Genomic DNA, 20771 nt, shown 5'->3' with positions numbered 1-20771 from the left:
AATTAAATGCTATATATCTTGAATTTGACATCTACACTGGACTATTTATTGTCCGCTATGAATTATTTAGTGTCTGATATGAATTAGTCAAAAATGTTCTTTAAATTAATCAGGTTCCACTTAAAATTATTTAGTGTATTTTATGAATCGCTCACTATCCACTATGATTTTTACATTTTAATGTATTTTATATCCACTATAAATTATCAAATAACTACGTCCAACTATTAAATACCATTACCTACTGTATATAGAGCATTTCAGGAACAGGAGTACATGATTGGTTAATTGATAAAACAATTTGAATACAGCAGTACAGCTATTATTAGTATTCTAATTAACAGGTTTCACAATACCCATTTAGTGTGTTTTTCATGCTAGCTAATGTTCTACTTAAAACATATATATATATATATAAAAAAAACACCTTTGTGGGCGGAGTCTGGATCAAGTCGGGATAATGATCATTTCTGTCAAAGTATTATACATGCAACAGTTATAGTACAGCAGGAATTACTGTACCAGTCACAAGTTTGGTCACGCCTTAAATTCAGTGTTTTTTATTACTTTAAAATGTTCTGCACTGTAGATTAATACTAAAGTCATCCAATCTATGAATAAAAACATATGGAATTGTTTAGTAAAGAGATCACTGGTTTGAATCCTGTTCATGCAGCTTGCCATCAGCTGCCGGAGCCTTGAGAGAGCACAATTTGCCTTGCTCTCTCTCTGGGTGGGTACAGTAGATGGTGCTCTCTTTCCTCTAATCACTCCTAGGGTGATGTGGATCAGCACAAGGCTGCATCTGTGAGCTGATGTATCAGAACCGAGTCACTGCACTTTTTCCTCCAAGCGTTAGCGCTTTGATGCTACTCGGCAATGCAACATTAGCATCAGCAGCAGTTCAAAAAGAGGTGGAGTCTAACTTCACATGTATCGGAGGAGGCATGTGTTAGTCTTCACCCTCCTGGTGTGTTGGGGCATCATTAGTGATAGGGGGAGTGCTAATGAGTGGGTTGGGTAATTGGCCTTGTAAATTGAGGAGAAAATGAGTTAAAAAAAAAAAAAATATATATATATATATATATATATATATATATATATTACATTGCTTGGAATTGCTTTCAGTTAACAGCTGTGCCTCATCAAGAGTAAATTACTTAGTGTGTTTGAGAGCATCAGTTGTAAAGTAGTGAAGAGGTAGAGTTACAGGTATACAGTGAATAGTGAATATTTGAGTAATGTTCGAATCCAGATTATGAGAAGCAAGAACTACTCAAATAAATAAAGAAAAAATGCTTTAAGAAAAAATGAATATCAATCAAGAACTTTGAAAGTATTCAAAAGTGCAGTCACCGCAAAAAACATCAAAAATGATATGATGGAACTGGCACTCATCAGGACCACCCCAGGAAGGAAAGAGTAGGATATCTCCCCAGATAAGAGGATCTAAATGCTTCTTCACAGAGTATTTTGGTTTGTTTAACACAGTTTTTAAGTTACTACATGATTCCTTATGTGTTCCGTCATAGTCTGAATCACTTTACTATTCATTTACTATGTAGGAAAAACAGTACAAAATTAATAAAACATTAAGAACAGTGAGAAGATGTGTCCAAACATTTGACTGGTACTGTATATTGATAGATATCCAGAACCAAATTTGCTTAAGCCTGTCAATGCTGTTATTTAAGGTAGACTTTAGCTATCTAGAGTGTTTTTTTGTCACTTTAGAGTTAAAATGTTTGAAGTTTTTTAGTATAAGTTTGTTTAGTATCCAGTGAAATAATGTGTGTAAACTGGATTAAATGATAAGGTTAGTGGTTTACGCTCTTAAAAACAAATGGTTTCTGGCTTGGAGGCACCTTTAAAGGGAAAGTCCACCATGTTTTTTTAATTCTCTACATCATAAACTGGTTACAATGTGAACACGAATGTGAGTTCAAATGTGATTTAGAGTTGGGTTTGGTGTGAAACGCTCAATTCTAGAAAAAAACACTTCTTCACTTCACTTCAAGCTCTAAACCCCACCCCCGTGGAGTTCTGAGAACATTCTGAGAAGATTTTGGGTCTAAAATCGTTTTTTTTTTTTTATATATCACATATCATTAAAACAGTGGAGGGATACGTACAAGTATGTGATATACAGGGTACTGTGTATCCAAACAAGAATAGACCCCCATCTTCATCATTTGCTGACTTGCAACGGACAGCAGGTACAGATCCCTCCCTCAGAAGAAGTCTACTAGCTAATCCTGCTGTGTACTGTCTGGATTTGCCACTGTTTTACTGCTGTCAACTTTTCGTATAAAACTAATTTTGGACATTTTGGACTTGGATTGTAAATTTGCACAAAATTGCTGTATTGGCCATGCCATTGGCGCCATTGTTCAGAAGAAGAAGAAGAAGAACTGACCAATGACATGAAGGATCTGGAAGATCTACTCGAACCACGAATGATGGAGAACCGACAGATTGTCCGACTTTCAGTGAGCAGTGATGCCCTCAATAAATCACCGTTAATAGTTCCAATACCAAACTTTATTAACATTATATAACTTTAGTCATTATAACTTTTAGAAAAATCTGTTTTGGGCAGAGGCTTTATATTTTCCCCTTACATTACTTTTTTATTTTTATATTTAGTATATTAAGTAGTTTAGAAACCAGTATTTTATAGTAGTTGATACTTCTACAACTTCTACAGTATAAATACAGCTCTGGAACAAATTAAGAGATCACTTCAGTTTCTGAATCAGTTTCTCTGATTTTGCTATTTATAGGTTTATGTTTGAGTAAAATGAACATTTTAGTTTTATTTTATAACCTACAGACAATATTTATCCCAAATTCCAAATAGAAATATTTGGAATAATAAGAAATATTGTCATTTAGAGCATTTATTATATTGCAGTAAATGAGAAATGGCTGAAATATAAAAAAGAGCAGATGCAGAGCTTTCAGACTCTATAAAGTTTATATTCATAAAGTTTTAAGTTTATGTTCAGAAATCAATATTCGGTGGCAATATCTTGGCATCATGTTCTCCTCCTCCACCAGTCTTACACACTGCTTTTGGATAACTTGGTGGTTTGATGATCAGCTTGCGATCCTCCATCTTCCTCTTGATTATATTTCAGAGGTTTTTAATTTGGTAAAATCAAAGAAACTCATCTTTTTTTTTAAGTGATCTCTTATTTGTTTTTCCAGAGCTGTATATCAAACCCTAGTATTAAACCCTGTACTTCTTTTATATCATTTTTATTGAAGTTTTTCAAAAGCATTTTACAGAAAATAGCGCATACAAAATTTCTCAGTCATGTTTCTTCACAGCATCTTTTGTTACTTACAATAATAAAAGTGAAAGTAAAACAAACGTGTTACATTAACAATCATTTCTTTTACAAAATTCAAAATATTTAAAAATATAAAACAGGGATATTACCAACATCATTTAAATATATATATTTTTAATATTTTCTTCTTTTTTTAATATCAACAAGAGCTTGTTAGCGATTTTGCATCGAGTTTTCCCTCATTTAATTTTTATTAATACATATCCATAGCCATACGAAATCTATTTGGGATCTTGAGAGGTTTTTTTTTTTTTTACAGGTTCCGGATTTTATGGCTTTTAAGTCGAAAGTTATTTTAAATTTTAAAATCGTTTTATTATTATAGTATTTGAATGAATGAGAGAAAACAAAGCGACGGCTTCCGCTGCACGTATTTAATAAATTTGACGAATTAGACAGATTTTATGAATTTTACGAATTTCACACCAAACCTGCTATTGGTGGGCTTCCCCTTTACCTGAAAAGGTGCAGTGAAAAGGTTCCTCCTCCTCTGGAAGAACATTGGCTGGCTCCACCCTCTTGTTTTTAAGAGTGTAGAGAAGGAAGGAAGGAAGTTGTGTGTGTTTTCTGCTGAGGTGACTCTTGGTTCTCTCTTGTCTTCAGATACCAGCCTGTTGATATCATTCAACCAACCAATCATGTATTGCCAGCCTCATTCGGGGATTCTGATTGGCACATTGTCACAGGCAACTCTCTTACCACCACCAATGAGTCCTCACGTAGAAAACCCTCACAGCTTGAATTGGAGAAACAGAGAAGGCCAGGTGACTATTCTCTTTCTCTTCTTTTCCGCTGGTGTGAAAAACTCACGGTCCGTTCGGGCCTTGTTTTGTTTTGTTCTTTTTGTTTTTTTTTTCTGTTCTTGTCTTTTCTTCTATCTGTGTTCGTTTCTTTCTTTCCGTCTCTTTTGTTTGGTTTTTTTTTTTCTTTTTTCCCGCTCTCCTGTCTTGCAGAGCATGACCTCCTCCGGCAGGAGCTGAACAACCGCTTCCTGGTTCAGAGTTCAGAGCGCGGGGGCCGGGGGCCGGTGGCGGCTCCGGCTCCCGGAGCGGCAGCAGCAGCGGCGGCAGCGGCAGGGGGCTCCCCGCTGGCCCCCATGTCCCTCCTGAGGGCAGAGTATCACCAACACCAGCATATGCACCAGCATCAGCACACGCACCAGCACACCTTCACGCCCTTCCCCGCCAGCCTGCCCCCCGCCACCATCATTGGGCCGCCCCCTGCACCGCCCATGGTGCGTACCCCAGCCAGAAATGTGAGGATAAGTAACATCAGATCCCCCATCCTGCTACCCACAATCCCCTGCCCTCAGATACCAGGTCTTCCTGAGATCAGCAGGACAAGTGGGACGGTGCTGCACCAATTTATCGTCTTATCTAATCTAATAAATACAATTAATAATCTGAGATTTTATATATATATATGAGGATATAGACATACAGTACCAGCAAATTCTTGTTAAAAAGGAAGCATACTGTACTTAAGGGCATTAAAAAAGCTCTTTAAATATACTTTCCCATAAAATGTATTTTTAAGCATTATGCTGTACATCTACAGGGGTTAAACAATGAAACTGAAACACCTGTCTCATTTTAGTGTTCAATCTTCATTAATTGCACATTATTGCACCAGTAAGAGCAGAGTGTGAAGGTTCATTAGCAGGGTAAGAGCACAGTTCTGCTCTAAATAATACAATGCACACAACATTATGGGAGACATACCAGAGTTCAAAAGAGGACAAATTGTTGGTGCACGTCTTGCTGGAGCATCTGTGACCAAGACAGCAAGTCTTTGTGATGTATCAAGAGCCACGGTATCCAGGGTAATGTCAGCATACCACCAAGAAGAACCAACCACATCCAACAGGATTAACTGTGGACGCTGTAAGAGGAAGCTGTCTGAAAGGGATGTTCGGGTGCTAACCCGGATTGTATCCAAAAAACATAAAACCACGGCTGATCAAATCACGGCAGAATTCAATGTGCACCTCAACTCTCCTGTTTCCACCAGAACTGTCCGTCACCACAATACATTATTGTGCTCTAAAACCAGGTGTTTCAGTTTCATTGTCCAACCCCTGTAAGTTTGCAGGTATTGCTGGTTACAGGGCTGTTTTTAGGTCCTGAGGGTGAACCGGGTCGCCGGGTCTGATTGTTCTGATTGTGGTTGGAGTGCAGTGACCTCAGCGCAGATGAAGGGAATGACGTCAGCGAGGCTCGTTTGATAAAGCGTAATTGCTTCCGTGTGCCGAGGCGCCATTAGAGGCTAGCGCTGGAAAAATAAATCCCCTCTGAACCCCGATAAATCAGCCGGCGTTCCCGAGCGCGTGCCGACGGCTGAAAGCGCTTCACACGGGCTGGAAGCCGCGCTTGTTTTCGCGTGTCGGCCTGTTTTCTTGGCTAAATCCGTCAAGGTCGCGACCCCCAGATGAGCAGATTACCGCGGCCGGCGGAGCGGGGGCTTTTATGAATTGTAGATTATGATTCTGCCCGATAAGAATCAGGACATTTCCCTTTTAGTCTGGGCCAAGAGTGCGCTCGAGCACATGGGGCTAATCTTCTCCTTACAGGCCAAAATAATGGAAACAAGCTGTGATTTATTACCAAAACATTTACAATTAGGTCGGTTTGCCAACAAACTGCGCAAACAGCACATGTTTCATCATAGAAGCTTTTCCAGAATATTCTGTTCGTGTAGTTACATAAAGGAAAAGTGTGATGAATCAGAATGATGGTGATTATCAGCTTAATTTTGAACATTAATTTATTATTACAGTATATACAGCTCTGAAAAAAATTAAGAGACCCCTTTAAAAATTATGAGTTTCTTTGATTTTACCAAAAAAAAAAAAACTTCTAGAAAATAATCAAGACAAAGATGGATGATCGCAAGCCATCAAACCACTAAAAATAGCTGAACTGCTGATTTTTTTTGCACCAGGAAAAAGTGGCATAAAGTGATCCAAAAGCAGTGTGTAAGACTGGTGGAGGAGAACATGCCAAAATGCATTTCCCTTTTAGTCTGGGCTTAGAGTGCGCTCAAGCACAAAGAGCTAATCTTCTCTTTACAGGCCAAAATAATGGAAACAAGCTGTGATTTATTAACAAAACATTTACAATTAGGTCGGTTTGCCATCAAACAGCGCAAACAGCACATGTTTCATCATAGAAGATTTTCCAGAATATACATACAAGATATTACATGTTTTAACTGCTTAACTTTCAACATTAATTCATTAAAATACAGCTCTGTAAAAAAAAATATATATATATATGTTTCTTTAATTTTACCCAATTAAAAAAAATTGGAATACAATCAAGAGAAAGATGGATGATCACAAGCTATCAAACCACTGAAAAGTGCTGAACTGCTTGAATTTTAGCACCAGGCAAAAGTGGCATAAAGTTATCCAAAAGCAGTGTGTAAGACTGGTGGAGGAGAACATGATGCCAAGATGCATAAAAACACTGTGATTAAAAACCACCAGGGTTATTCCCCCAAATATTGTATTGATTTCTGAACTCTTAAACTTGTTATGAATATGAACTTGTTTTTTTTTTCTTTGTATGTTATTTCAGACATTTCTCATTTATTTTGCAAATAAATGCTCTAAATGAAAATATTTTTATTTGGAATTTGGGAGAAATGTTGTCTGTAGTTTATAGAATAAAACAAAAATGTTCATTTTACTCAAACATAAACCTATAAATAGCAAAATCAGAGAAACTGATTTTTATTCGTATTTTTTTCCAGAGCTGTATATTAATAAATGATATACTGTATTTACTATGTTTTTTTCCCCTTGTTTAAACTTTTTGTTTTCAATCTTTTATTATATTTGTATATTTGTGTGCAAACTGTTCATATGTTTATATTTCCTTCTGCTGTGTTTTATGTAACCCTTGTTTTCTTCCTCAGTGATGAAGAGGGTGTTTTGGGGGGTGGGGTGGAGTCTGATCTGTATTACTGTTCTGCTTTGTCTTCAAATGTTGTTTTTTTTTGTTATTTATCCAGAATAATATTCTTATTGTGATTGTTTATTCTGTATAATTTATTCTGTATAATAGCTTTAACTAATGAAATTGATGTATTGATGCTTGTTGCTGTGTGTGATTGTGTTGTGTATCTGCTGCATCATTAGCTGCTGTGGAAAATTATTATGATGTTATAATAAGTCAGGTGGTTGTTGTGGTATCTTACGTGTTTGCACTTATGTTGCTAGGCGGTTGCTAGGAGGTTGTTGAGGCCTCTAAGGTGGTTGCTATTGTATGGTGCTGCTAACTGACTTGCTAAGTGGTTGCAATGGTGTTGTTGAGTGATTGCTATCCTATGCTTAGTAAATCTTTGGTAAAGTAAAAGTATCAAAGGTGTAAAGGGGTTGCTGTGATGTTTTTAGTTGTTTACAAGGTGGTTTCTGTGGTGTTTTAGTTGTTTACAAAGTGGTTGCTCTGGTATCCCGAGTGGTTCGCTCTGCTGTTGCCAAAGTGATTGCTGTGGTGTTTCTAGTTGTTTGCAAGGTGGTTGATTTGGTATTCTAAGTGGTTGCTCTGGTATCCCAAGCGGTTTGCCCTGCAGTTGCCAAAGTGGTTGCTGTGGTGTTTCTAGCTGTTTGCAAGGTGGTTGCTCTGGTATCCTAAATGGTTCCTCTGGTATCCTAAGTGATTTGCCCTGCTGTTGCAAAAGTGGTTGCTGTGGTGTTTCTAGCTGCAAGGTGGTTGCTCTGTTATCATAAGTACTTACCCTGGTATCCCAAGTGGTTTGCCCTGCTGTTTGCCAAACTGGTTGCTGTGGTGTTTTTAGTTGTTTGCAGGGTAGTTGCTTTGGTATCCTAAGTAGTTTCTCTGGTATCCCAAGTGGTGGTTTGCCCTGCTGTTGCGAAAGTGGTTGCTCTGGTATCCTTAGTGGTTGCTGTGGTGTTTTTAGTTGTTTGTAAGGCAGTTTCTTTTGTATCCTAAGTAGTTTCTCTGGTATCCCAAGTGGTGGTTTGCCCTGCTATTGCCCAAATGGTTGCTGCAGCGTTTCTAGTTGTTTGCAAGGTGGTTGCTCTGGTATCCTAAGTGGTTGCTCTGGTGTTGCTGAGTGTTTTCCATGTTATGCATTATCTCCAAACCAGACTGAAGTTCACGCTGAGCTTGTTTTGCCGCTGTTTTGTAAGCAGTGCGTCACTTTTATTCCACCCCGTTTTTATTTATGATTTTTCCTCCCAGCTGCAGCTCCACTTACCTCTACAGCACCAGCCTCCAGCTAATGGCTTTAATTAATGAAATTATCAATGTGTATTTGTTTATTGTTAAACGCCTCCGAGCAGCTGGCTCTCCAAACGGCGGCAACCCGGCATCAGTCTGTCTCTCTTTCTCTCTCTCTCTCTCTCTCTCTCTCTCCCTCTCTCTCTCTCTCTCTCTCTCTCTCTTTCGCTCCATGAAAGGAATAAGCGTAATTGTTTAAAGATGAAATATCTGGTGTTAATTAGGCGGAGCAGTGTGTGATGAAGGCGTGCGGGTGTGTGAGCTGAGCAGTTTAAAGCCAGACTTTAACAGAAAGCAGAGCCGACAGAGCGTCTTTAATGAGGGACTAACTAAATCAGCACTTTTCACTTCGTACACACACTCTGTACACACACACAGTCTACACACACACTATTAGGGCTGCACGATATATCGTTTAAGCATCGGCATCGCGATGTGTGCATGCACAATAGTCACATCGCAGGACGTGTGATGTCACTTCAAATCAAACACGTCATGTTGTAATGTTTTAATTCTTGACACAAGAAGTAAGAAGTAGATACACAGCGCTGTCTCTGTGTCTGTGTGAGTGACAGACTGCTGCTGCCTGAGAAGCACAAAACACAAGGTAACCGCATGAATGGCCTCCATCCACATGGTTGGGCACGTGCTTGTACCTGTAGCTGGGCACCTCAGTCCAGCACAGGTTTATAAAAGCGCAGATATTTCCAGTTACAGCTGAATTCACGCTTTTAATCCCAGAAAAACAGAAACGCTCTCATTATTTATTTGTTAAAAGACATTAAGATGTCTGATTAAAGGGCTGATTACTGTTGTTTTGCTGTTTTCCTCGCTGCGCTTTCCTCCGAGCATTAGCGCTGTGATGCTACTCGGCAATGCTGCATCAGCAGCAGCTCAAAAAGAGGCGGAGTCTGACTTCACATGTATCGGAGGAGGTGTGTGCTAGTCTTCACCCTCCTGGTGTTGGGGGAGGAATCCTAGTGAGTGGGTTGGGTAATTGTCCTTGTAAATTGGGAAGAAAATAGAATAAAAAAATATAAATAAATACAAATTTAAAACAAAATTAATTGTGTAAATGTATAGTACTGTGTTTAATGCATTGGAAACGGTGCAAAAACAGATAAAAAAAAGGATTTTGTACGAAGAAGAATTTTCATTCCACCTAAAATTGCCTCCTAGTATCTGGCATGCATTAGCACCAGAATGAAACTGCTGCAATACTTAAGATGGAACGTGAAAAGTTAAGCGGTTGCTATGGTGTTGCAATGGTGGCTGCTGTAGGGTTGCTGTAAGATAGTTGCAGTAATATCCACGCCCATTTTTGTGATGTTCCTATCATACTTCATGTAGTTGCTATGCTATAGTTGTGTGGCTAAGTGGTTACTATGGTGTTACTAGGTTGTCGTTGTGGGGTCAAAAAAAGTCAGTCATGTTTGATATACGATACTGAGCTTTCGTATCTTGGGTGGGTGCTATCATCTTGCTATGTGGTTGCTGTGATATCTCAAGTGGTTAGTAGGTTCGCAGGCGGTTGTTGCTATAATATCCCAGGAAGTTGCTCTAGTGATGCTATTGCTGGTTGTTAAGTGTTGCTAGGTGGGTGCTTTAGAGTTGCTAGGTGGTTGCTGTGTTATCTCAGGTGTTTAGAAGGTGCTGCTAGTAAGTGTTTGCTATACTATCACAAAGTGTTGCTCTTGTGGTGCTATTACTGGTTGCTAAGTGTTGCTGGGTGGTTGCTATAGTGTCTTGGATGTTTGCCAAGGTGGTTAAGGTGGTATTATTCTTTTTTTTTTTTAAACAGGGCAACTGTTATAATATTAAGTAAAATGCTCAGTGGATTTTGTAGCAACATTTAAGGTAGAATCTTGGGTGGTTGCTGTCATGTTGCTAGTTGGGTGCTGTAGAGTTTCTAAGTGGTTGCTGTGGTATCTCAGGTGCCGCTGAGAGGTGGTTACTAAAATATGCCAGGGTGTTGCTCTGATGGTGACAATTTTCCTAAGGTTCCTAAGTGTTTTGCTGGGTGGTTGCTATGATGTTGTGATAGTTTGCCGAGGTGGTTAATGTGGTATTCCATATTTTTAACAGGGCAACGGTTAAAATATGAAGTAGAAATGCTTGGTACACACTGTAGCAACGGTAGATTAAACTGGGCAGATTTGTGGGCGGAGCCTGTACAATGTTTTAAGTTTTAAGGAACTAAGGACGAGGCTTTTTTAAGGAGTTAAAAAGGCCTTATTCTCTCGTTTTGTCTCTTTTTTCCCGGGGTTACGTCCTCTTTGTTCGGGCTTTAACAGGATTAGTGTGTTAGTGGTTGAACTGTCTCCTGGTTTAACCTACAGAAGCTCAGATTCCGCTACAGTTCTGAAATCCGCACTAATGAAGCAGAACCGGGCCTTTATGCCTGCCTGTGTCCTCCAGCTGCTCCACGTCAGGGTCCAGAACCGGAGAGAACAAAGGCATTTTTGTGTTTAGCTCTAATAGTCACGGGGGCGGGGGGCAGGGGGGTTTATAAAACGCTATAAAATGATCAAATTGGATTCACATTTCTAAGAATCTCTCTAATAAAGTCTAACGAGATCTCCTTCCCCTCGTCAGCGGGACGCACGTTTATGAAGTCCAGCGTCCGCCGACTTTAGATCAACATGAAAAAAGATAAAACAAAAAGCGGCTCAAGCCCCAGATTTTGCTTGCTGTTCAAACGACACCATAGCAACCACCTGGGATGCCACATAAACTGCCAATAAACTGCCCGTCAACACTTTAACACGTTGAAACTCGCCACTTAGCCACTTAATTAGCAATATTATGACAGCCGCGTGTGGTACCATAGCACTGACAATACCATAGCAACCACCTGAGACATCACAGCAACCACTTTGAATACCGTGCAAAACAATAGCACCCATCTAGCTAATAACTGGGATACCACTGCAACCACCATGGCAGTACCATGCAAACAAACACCTAGCAGCTCTATTGCACCCTTTTAGAAACCGCTTAGCAAAACTGTAGCAAGCACCTGGGATATCACAGCAACCACATGAAATATCAACACCACAGCAACCACCATGACAGCACCATACCAAAAAAGCTCCTACCAGCTCTATAGCACCCTAATAGTAACCACTTAGCAAAACTATAGCTAGAAGCTAGGATACCACAGAAACCTTTGAGTTCATAGCAACATCTAATGGAATCAAGTAACCTCTTAGCAACACAATTAAACCCCACACTAAAGCCAGCTAACAGCACCACAACAACCACCTAGCAGTTCTATTTATTGCACTGTAGCTGTCATCTGGAATAAAACAACCACCACCATAGCAGCACTATAGTAATAGGGCAGTGTACTGATTAGAACCCGTTGCAACCATTTAGCATCCATTTTATATCACTATATGAACCACCTGCAACCACCAAAGCAACACCTTAGCAGCCACCTAAAATACAGTACAAAAAAGCAACTGGTGGCATCTATATGTATTTATTAATCAACACTATAGGAATCCCCACCTGGAATACTGTTGGAACAACTGTGTGACACCAAAGCAACCACCAAAGCAACACCATAGCAACCACTGAAGCAACGCCTTAGCAGCCACCTAAAGTACCTCACACAAAAAAACTGGTGGCATTTAGTATTCGATTTTTAACAGTATAGGAACCTCCACCTGGGATACTGTTGGAGCTACTTTGCAACACCAAAGCACCACCAAACAGAACCACAGCAACCACCCAGTAGCGACGCTTCAGTTTTACTCCAGTGATGGCCGCCTAGCAAAGCACCTGAATGTAAAACAGCATAAAAGAGACTTTTTCCGTGGGATGCAATCGAAACTGAGGAGAAAAAAATCGAAACTTCACGTCCATTTGGCTCCGATTTCACAGAATGACTTTTATTACTCTTTTTTGATTTAAAGTTAAATCTCTTAAGCTATTCCAAATAAGGCGTAGAAATTCCGATTTTCCAGTCGGCTCGGAGTTGTGTTGGCGGGAATCCCGCGCCGTGTCCGGGTACCTGCCGGATCGTGTAATGTAATCAGCTCTGGAGCTGGAGGTTAGCGGTGCGCTAGCTCTGCGGTAATTGCCAAATAAGCCGTTGTGAGAGCGAGTGTTGTGATTGCTGCCCGGACCCAGCTGCAGCTCTCTCTCTCTTTCTCTCTCTCTCTCTCTCTCTCTCTCTCTCTTCTCTCTCTCTCTTTCATGTGAGTCTGGGCTGCGGTTCTGTTGGGTTCTGCTGTGATTGTTTGACTGAGTGGTTTTAATTGGTTTGAGCTTCATATGGTTTTTATTGGTGTGTGTAAACGCTCTGCTTCCTCCTCCACCTCAAACCGCTTTCATCCTGCTTTCGGTCACATGCCTTTAATTTAGCCTGATTTAGCGGTTCTGATGTGTTTTTATCTCTCTCTCTCTCTCTCTCTCTCTCTCTTTCTCTCTCTTTCTTGTTCTTTCTTTCTCACAGTTCGACAAGTACGCTCCAAAGCTGGACAATCCCTTCTTAAGACAGTCGAGTGTAAGTACTAATTCTAAACACAGATATTACTATATATTATACACTGAGGAGGAGGCGGAGCTACAGTTTGTTTCTCATTATTAGAGTGAATATTAATATTAATAATACTCTAAATGTAGGTATTGTGATATACACTGCTAAAGGAGGCGGAGCTACAGTTTGTCTCTCATTATTAGAGTGAATATTAAAATTAATAACACTCTAAATGTAGATATTGTGATATTATACTCTGCTGAAGGAGGCGGAGCTACAGTTTATCTCTCAATATTATGGTGAATATTAATATTAATAACACTTTTATTCACTTTTTTTTTTGTGTTTCTCCAGTTTTTCTCCTCGTACCCTCCAGCCATGCCGGGTATGCCCCCACTGCTCCCTCACCCCGGCCCCTTCAGCTCTCTGCAAGGAGCCTTCCAACCAAAGGTCAGAAACTTATTCTTTAACTTATTATATTATATAAATATATATAGTGTATTATTACACTGTTTATTGAAAGATTCTGAGTTAAAGAGGAGGAGAAAATAGGATCTGTTTGGTTATAGAAACTCCGCCATTTAAAATAGTTCCATTGCTGCTCTGTTTGTAGCTGCGCTGTTTGGCTTGTAAGCGCTGCATCGTTGCTAGGTTACCTGTATGTGGCGGAGTAATACATGGAGAGCTTATGTTACAGTGCATTACCGGCTGATAACGGTACTCATAGAACGCCTCTCAGCCAATCACATTGCAGGGTCGGAACTAACTGTGGTATAATAAGATGTAAATGTTGTTTTGTTGCAGTAGTGTATTCTTGAACTAATTTTTTAAATGCAATATTGTTATTGCAAATATATCATGAAATATCGTGATATTATTTTATCACGCACACACACACACACACACACACACACACACACACACACACTGTATGTTCAGTTCTAGCCCCTCTCTTAAGCTGTAGCTCTCTGAATGTAACAGCAGCTGCTTTTCCATTATTTCTCTAAGCGGCTGAAGGTTTTGTGTGGGATATTAAATTTATGCTGTGCTGTGGTGTGAGGAAGACTGCTTTCCATCTGTGTGTGTATATGTGTGTGTGTGTGTGTGTGTGTGTGTAGGAGATAAGCCCAGTGCTCATCCTGGCAGTTGGCCAATCACTGTGACCCGTGTGTAAGCCACCAATCGGTTCTGGACGGCGGCTACAGGGCTTATAGTCCAGCGCAGTTTAGATAGTGTGGTCCACTACGGTCCAGCAGTGGCTTTAGAGAGCGCTGTAGCAGCTCTGAGGACTTGAGCTGCGGATCTCCCTGAGGTTCCTGACTGTGTCTTAAAGGAACAGTCCAGTCTGGTTTTTATAATACCGTATTTTTTGCACTAAAAGGTGCACTTAAAATCCTTTAATTTTCCCAAAAATCGTTGGTGCAGCTTATGTATGAATTCTACCAGTTAGGTATTAAAGAGCAGTAAAGCCACTCCTCTGAAGTACAGAGTTATACAGTAGTTTCAGTGAAGTTTCTCCAGCACTAAGGCTGGAGCAGTAAAAGCATTAGCATTAGCCGCTAAATACGCTAAGCTCTAGCTCTTTCATCATTTAGAGGTGAGTATATCGGACTTTAGTCTGTGTGTTTACTCTGTTAAAACAAGCTATGTTGAACAGGGTTCCTCAGTATAGAGCTGTCAGGCGGCATTTACTGTTAGCCGCTTATGCTAATGCTAATGCTGCTGCACCCAGCCTTAGTGTAAATCTGTAAATCTAAGCTTACTGTAAATAAACAAAAGCGCTTTACTCTTTAATCACCCAAATAAACAGTTTTCAGGAGAGAAATCTAATCCGTGTAGATTAACATCCAGTGCTCGTTTGACCTTTGACCTTTTTTCCAGGCCTCGAACCCCATTGATGTAGCAGGAAGACCAGGGGCGGTTCCTCATACGCTCCTGCAGAAGGACCCACGGGTGCGTTACCCAAAAATCCTTTACTTCACACACATTAGCACACACTTATTCAGTGTTATATAATTAATAATATTGGGAATAATAGAGCTCAGTCAAACCTGGATCAGTGGAGTTATGTCTTATATGTTTTAACACTGCAGCTATAAGGCTAATGTAGCTAATAAGTAATAAGTAATCATAATGATTAAGCTAAATTAGCCACGTATCTTTAGTATAAACCAAAGAAACCAGATTTTTACAGACACAGAACATGACTGCTGGACTGATCATTGGATCATTGAATTTATTGGTTGGGTTAACAGTTAGCATTGTGCTAATTGGTGTACATTCACTCTAATTACTTGTTAGCTGCTGCATAAATAAATTAGCCTTGTAGATTCAGTATAAAACAAAAGAAACCAAACTTTAGAGACTTAAAATGACTCAGTTTATCGACTGCAGTTATGGAAAGGGAGGAAACTGGCTACATTGATATGCAATTGCATGACTGTTTATACTTTAGGTCAAGTTAAGAGTTAGCATCATGCTAATTGGTGTACATTCACTCTGATTACTATTTAGTTACTGCATTACTTAATTAGCCTTGTAGCTTCAGTATAAAACTAAAGAAACCAAACTAACATGACTTGATTCATTAATTACATTTATAAAATTGGAGGAAACTGGCTGCAGTCAATTGCAATATCATGAACCTTTATGAGTTGGGGTAACAGTTAGCATCATGCTAATTGGTGTAGATGGGTATCTATTAGCTAAATTAGCCATGTAGCTTCTGTATAAACCAAAAAAATCAGATTTTTACAGACACAGAACATCACTGCTGGACTGATTATTGAACTGCAGTTATGGAAATGGAGGAAACTCGCTACAGTCAATTGCAATTGCTTGAACATTTATGTGTTTTGGTTAACAGTTAGCATGGTGCTAATTGGTGTACATTTACTCTAATTACTTGTTAGCTACAGCATAAATAAATTAGCCTTGTAGCTTCAGTATAAAACTAAAGAAGCCAAATTTAAGACACTAAACATGATGGAAAGGGAGGAAACTGGCTACAGTCAATTGCAATTGCATGAAAGTTCATTGGTTGGCTAAACAGTTAGCATCATGCTAATTGATGTAGATGGATATATTAGCTAAATTAGCCACATAGCTTCAGTATAAATCAAAGAAACCAGCTTTTTTAAATTGATTATTGAACTGCAATTATGGACAGGGAGGAAACTGGCTATATTCAATTGCAATTACATGAACCTTTTATGAGTTGGGGTAACAGTTAGCATCATGCTAATTGGTGTACACTCAGTCTAATTACTTGTTAGCTATTACATTACTAAATTAGCCATGTAGCTTCAGTATAAAACTAAAGAAGCCAGTCTTAAGACACTTAATATGACCCAGTTCATCGACTACAGTTGTGGAAAGAGAGGAAACTGGCTACATCAAATAGCAATTTCATGAACACCATATATTTTTTACATTGGGTTAAAGAGATAATGAGCTTTTCTTTCTGATGTTCTGATGTTTTGTACCTTTTCTTCTTTTCTCCTGCAGGTAACGGATCCTTTCAGGACGTCAGTGCGAGTAAGATTCCCACTTTTCCGTCTCTCTAAAGAAGACATTATTCAAAGTCTTTTTGTTTTAAATCTCTCATTTTGTTAGAAACGCTGCTTAACCCCTCTGTCTTTTCCGCTCGGCGCCGTGCAGAAGCCGGGGAAATGGTGTGCAGTTCACGTCCAAATCGCCTGGCAGATCTACCACCATCAGCAGAAGATGAAGGTAAGAGAGACGCCTAAATTGAGTTCTTTTTTACTGGATTATTCCAGACGTTTTTGAAAGAATCGATATCTGCGGCATCTGTGTTATTGTAGCTACTGTATCCTGACTTTATATAACATGTTTTGTATAATGTGAGTCTTAGATACCAATTAAGTGCAGGTTTTGCCGTTGATACTGAATGGATAAAAGTATTAGGACACCATGGTTTGGTCGGCAAAAGCTCATTTGCATAAAAGTGTCAGAGCCCTTAAATGGCTCATTCTGAAAGGGACTAAAACTGGCTTTATGTGAGAATGATTTTGTGCATTCATATAGCCCATAGACCTATTCTATATATATATATATATATATGTATATACAGTGCCCTCCATAATTATTGGCACCCCTGGTTAAGATGTGTTCTTTAGCTTCTCATAAATTGAGTTTTGTTCAAAATAATATAGGACCACGATGGGAAAAAAAAGTAAAGTCCAACCTTTAACTCAAGTAAATTTTAAGGGGGAAATAAAATCCCTGACTAAGAAATAATTATTCTTCATAAAATCACCTGTTCCACAATTATTGGCACCCCTAACAATTCTTAGGAAATAAATTTAATAAAAGTATTTCTGTCACTTCTACAGTAGTTTACGAAGTTGATCAGAGTATGTAGGAACATTTAATTAGTAATTCACAACTTCCTGTTTCCCTGGGGTATAAATATGACGTGACACAGAGGCCATTTATCTTCAACATGGGAAAGACAAAGGAACATACCATTCAAGTGAGGCAGATGTGTGTTGACCTTCACAAGTCAGGCAATGGCTACAAGAAAATCGCTACTCGCCTACACCTGTCCATATCTACTGTCAGAGGAATTATTAAGAAGTTTAAAACAACTGGAACAGTGGTAAACAAGCCTGGACGAGGACGCAAGTTTATTTTGCCACCACGCACAGTGAGGAGGATGATAATGAAATAAAAAGTTCTCCAAAGCTAACTGTTACAGAATTGCAACAAATGGTAGCTTCTTGGGGTCACAAAGTCTCCAAAACAACCATCAGGCGCTATCTACATGCCAACAAGCTGTTTGGGAGGCATGCACGGAAGAAACCATTTCTCACTCACAATCATAAACGCAAACGTTTGGAGTTTGCTAAGCGGTACTGGGACTTCAACTGGGACCGTGTGCTTTGGTCAGATGAAACAAAGATAGAGCTTTTTGGCAACAAATGCTCTAAGTGGGTCTGGCGTAACACAAGAGCTGAGTATGCAGAAAAGCACCTCATGCCCACTGTGAAATACGGCGGGGGATCAGTGATGCTGTGGGCCTGTTTCTCTTCTAAAGGCCCTGGGAACCTTGTTAGGGTGCATGGCATCATGAATGCTCTAAAATACCAGGACATTTTAAGACAAAATCTGGTGGCTTCTGCCCGAAAGCTGAAGATGGGTCGTCACTGGGTCTTTCAGCAAGATAATGACCCTAAACATGTGGCCAAATCTACACAGAAATGGTTCACCGCACACAGAATCAAGCTCCTCCCATGGCCATCTCAGTCCCCAGACCTCAACCCCATTGAAAACCTGTGGGGTGAGCTGAAGAGGAGAGTGCAGAGGAGAGGACCCAGGTCGTTGGATGATTTAGAGAGAATGTGCAAAGAGGAATGGTCAAAGATCCCTCTTTCTGTATTCTCCCATCTTGTGAAACATTACAGGAGAAGATTAGGTGCTGTTTTGTTGGCAAAAGGGGGTTGTACAAAGTATTAACATCAGGGGTGCTAATAATTGTGGCACACATGATTTGATGTTAAATAATTATTTCTTAATGTGGGATTTTTTTCCTACTGAATAAATTCACTTGAGTTAAAGGTTGTATTTTACTCTTTTTTTCCATCGTGGTCCTATATTATTTTAAACAAAACTCAATTTATGAGAAGCTAAAGAACACATCTTAACCAGGGGTGCCAATAATTATGGAGGGCACTGTATATATATATATATATCCTCTTTAAAGTAGCTGATTTTTAAAACCCTTAATTTCAGAGGAAGCAATCAATGGCATTCAGGTGTTCCAATACTTTTGTCCATATAAGGTCGTAAATGCAGTGTGTTATGTAACCTACAGTTGATTTTTTTTTTTTTGGTCAGGAAAAGAGAATATTAATAGTAAATAAGCACAAGAAGCACTTTTTATATGCTTTTCCATTCCATTTTTATAGAATAAAAGTATATAACCATATTTTTTGCACTATAAGGTGCACTTAAAATCATTTAATGATTTTATTGTATTACAATAGTCAGTGCTTCTTATAATCCGGTGCTCCTTATGTATGAATTTTACCAGTCAGGTATTAAGGAGCAGTAAATCCTCTCCTGACGCTGAACTACAGAGTTATACAGGAGTTTCAGTTTAGTTCTCCAGCAGTATTAGCATTAGCTGCTAACCGCGCTAAGTGCTAGCTTTTTGGCTGTCCAGAGGCAATTATTATTATCAGCTTGTAGCCTGCTACTAAATTGGCTAGCACTGCTGGAGCAGCATTAGCAATACCATTTCCTGCTAACTACAGTTCTAGCTGTTTTGCGGTTCAGAGAGGAGTATTATTGGCCTGTCGTCTGTGTGTTTACCATGTTAAAACAAGCTACATGTGACGAACTGCTAACCAATATCACCTGGCTTACAGTTAGCCGCTAATGCTAATGTTTTAGTGCAAATCGCTCGTTTGACTCGTCTCACTCCTTTGAAATGTTTTGCTTTAAGAATTACAGTTTTGTTTATTTAACTTATCTTAGCTTTACAGGTCTTGCCAGTTACTAGTGCTGCAAAAAATGTGCCTTATAATCCGGTGCACCTTATAATGCAATAAAAACATTATTTTTCCATATTTCATGTTCATAACGGTTTGAAAATGAATGGTACAATCCTCCTTTCATATCTTGGTGCTGATTGGTTGAACTGTTTTCCCCCTGTCTCCATCGCTCTGTAGCAGATGCAGTTGGACCCTCATAAACTGGATATGAACGGAAAACTGGACCTGTTCAGCAGACCCCCAGCTCCCGGGATCTTCCCAGGCTTTCCCTACCCTCACGACCTGGCCAGACCTCTCTTCTCATCCACAGGTCTGTGTCTGTTATCATTTAATAATCTGTAGATGCAAGGACTTAATTTTCTCACAAACATTTGTGTTGCTTTTCAGCATTTCTAGACTAAAATATCTCCAAACAAACGGCATTTTAGCCAAACCAAACAATTAACATTCACACACTCATTCTGACAGACTGTAATACACTATATGAAGCATAGGAGGCACTCTATAATGCTCTATAATGTTTATATGATCCACACGCTTATTCTGACAGACTGTAATACACTATATGAAGCATAGGAGGCGCTCTATAATGCTCTATAATGTTTATATGATCCACACGCTTATTCTGACAGACTGTAATTCACTAGAGAAACGTTAGAAGGCGCTCTATAATGCTCTATAATGTTCATATGATCCACACACTTATTCTGACAGACTGTAATACACTAAAAGAAGTATAGGGGGTGCTGTACCATGCTCTATAATGTTCATATGATCCACACACTCATTCTGACAGACTTTTAATACACTATATGAAGCATAGGGGGTGCTCTATAGTGCTCTATAATGTTCATATGATCCACACACTCATTCTGACAGACTGTAATACACGTCATGAACCATAGGGGGCGCTGTATAATGCACTATAATGCTCTATAATGCTCTGTATTGTTCATATGCTTTACATTCTCATTCTGACAGACTGTAATACACTACATGAAGCATAGGAGGTGCTCTATAATGCTCTATAATGTTCATATGATCCAAATGCCCATTCTGACAGATTGTAATACACTACAGGAAGCTTAGGAGATGCTCTATAATGTTCATATGATCCACATGCTCATTCTGACGGACTGTAATACACTTCAGGAAGCATATGAGG

At 39.3% G+C, this 20771-nt stretch overlaps 1 protein-coding gene across 8 annotated transcripts in view; it reads left to right on the top strand.

Moving 5' to 3' along the window:
• fbrsl1 (fibrosin-like 1) overlaps nt 1-20771 on the top strand; it is a 523012-nt gene that overhangs the window by 484744 nt on the left and 17497 nt on the right. For 6 of the 8 annotated variants that reach the window (XM_049470563.1, XM_049470562.1, XM_049470566.1 and 3 more), the window contains exons 9-15: nt 4310-4611; nt 13065-13115; nt 13443-13538; nt 14970-15041; nt 16596-16625; nt 16749-16820; nt 19784-19916. In XM_049470563.1, the coding sequence (XP_049326520.1) occupies nt 4310-4611; nt 13065-13115; nt 13443-13538; nt 14970-15041; nt 16596-16625; nt 16749-16820; nt 19784-19916 (756 nt within the window). Of the gene's footprint in view, nt 1-3959; nt 4121-4309; nt 4612-13064; nt 13116-13442; nt 13539-14969; nt 15042-16595; nt 16626-16748; nt 16821-19783; nt 19917-20771 lie in introns of all 8 variants that reach the window. The other 2 variants (XM_049470564.1, XM_049470567.1) reach the window with 2 other exon arrangements.

The sequence above is a fragment of the Astyanax mexicanus genome, chromosome 22, assembly GCF_023375975.1.
Source record: "Astyanax mexicanus isolate ESR-SI-001 chromosome 22, AstMex3_surface, whole genome shotgun sequence".
NCBI classification, from domain to species: Eukaryota; Metazoa; Chordata; class Actinopteri; order Characiformes; family Acestrorhamphidae; genus Astyanax; species Astyanax mexicanus.
This window is presented reverse-complemented; position numbering and strand designations above follow the sequence as displayed.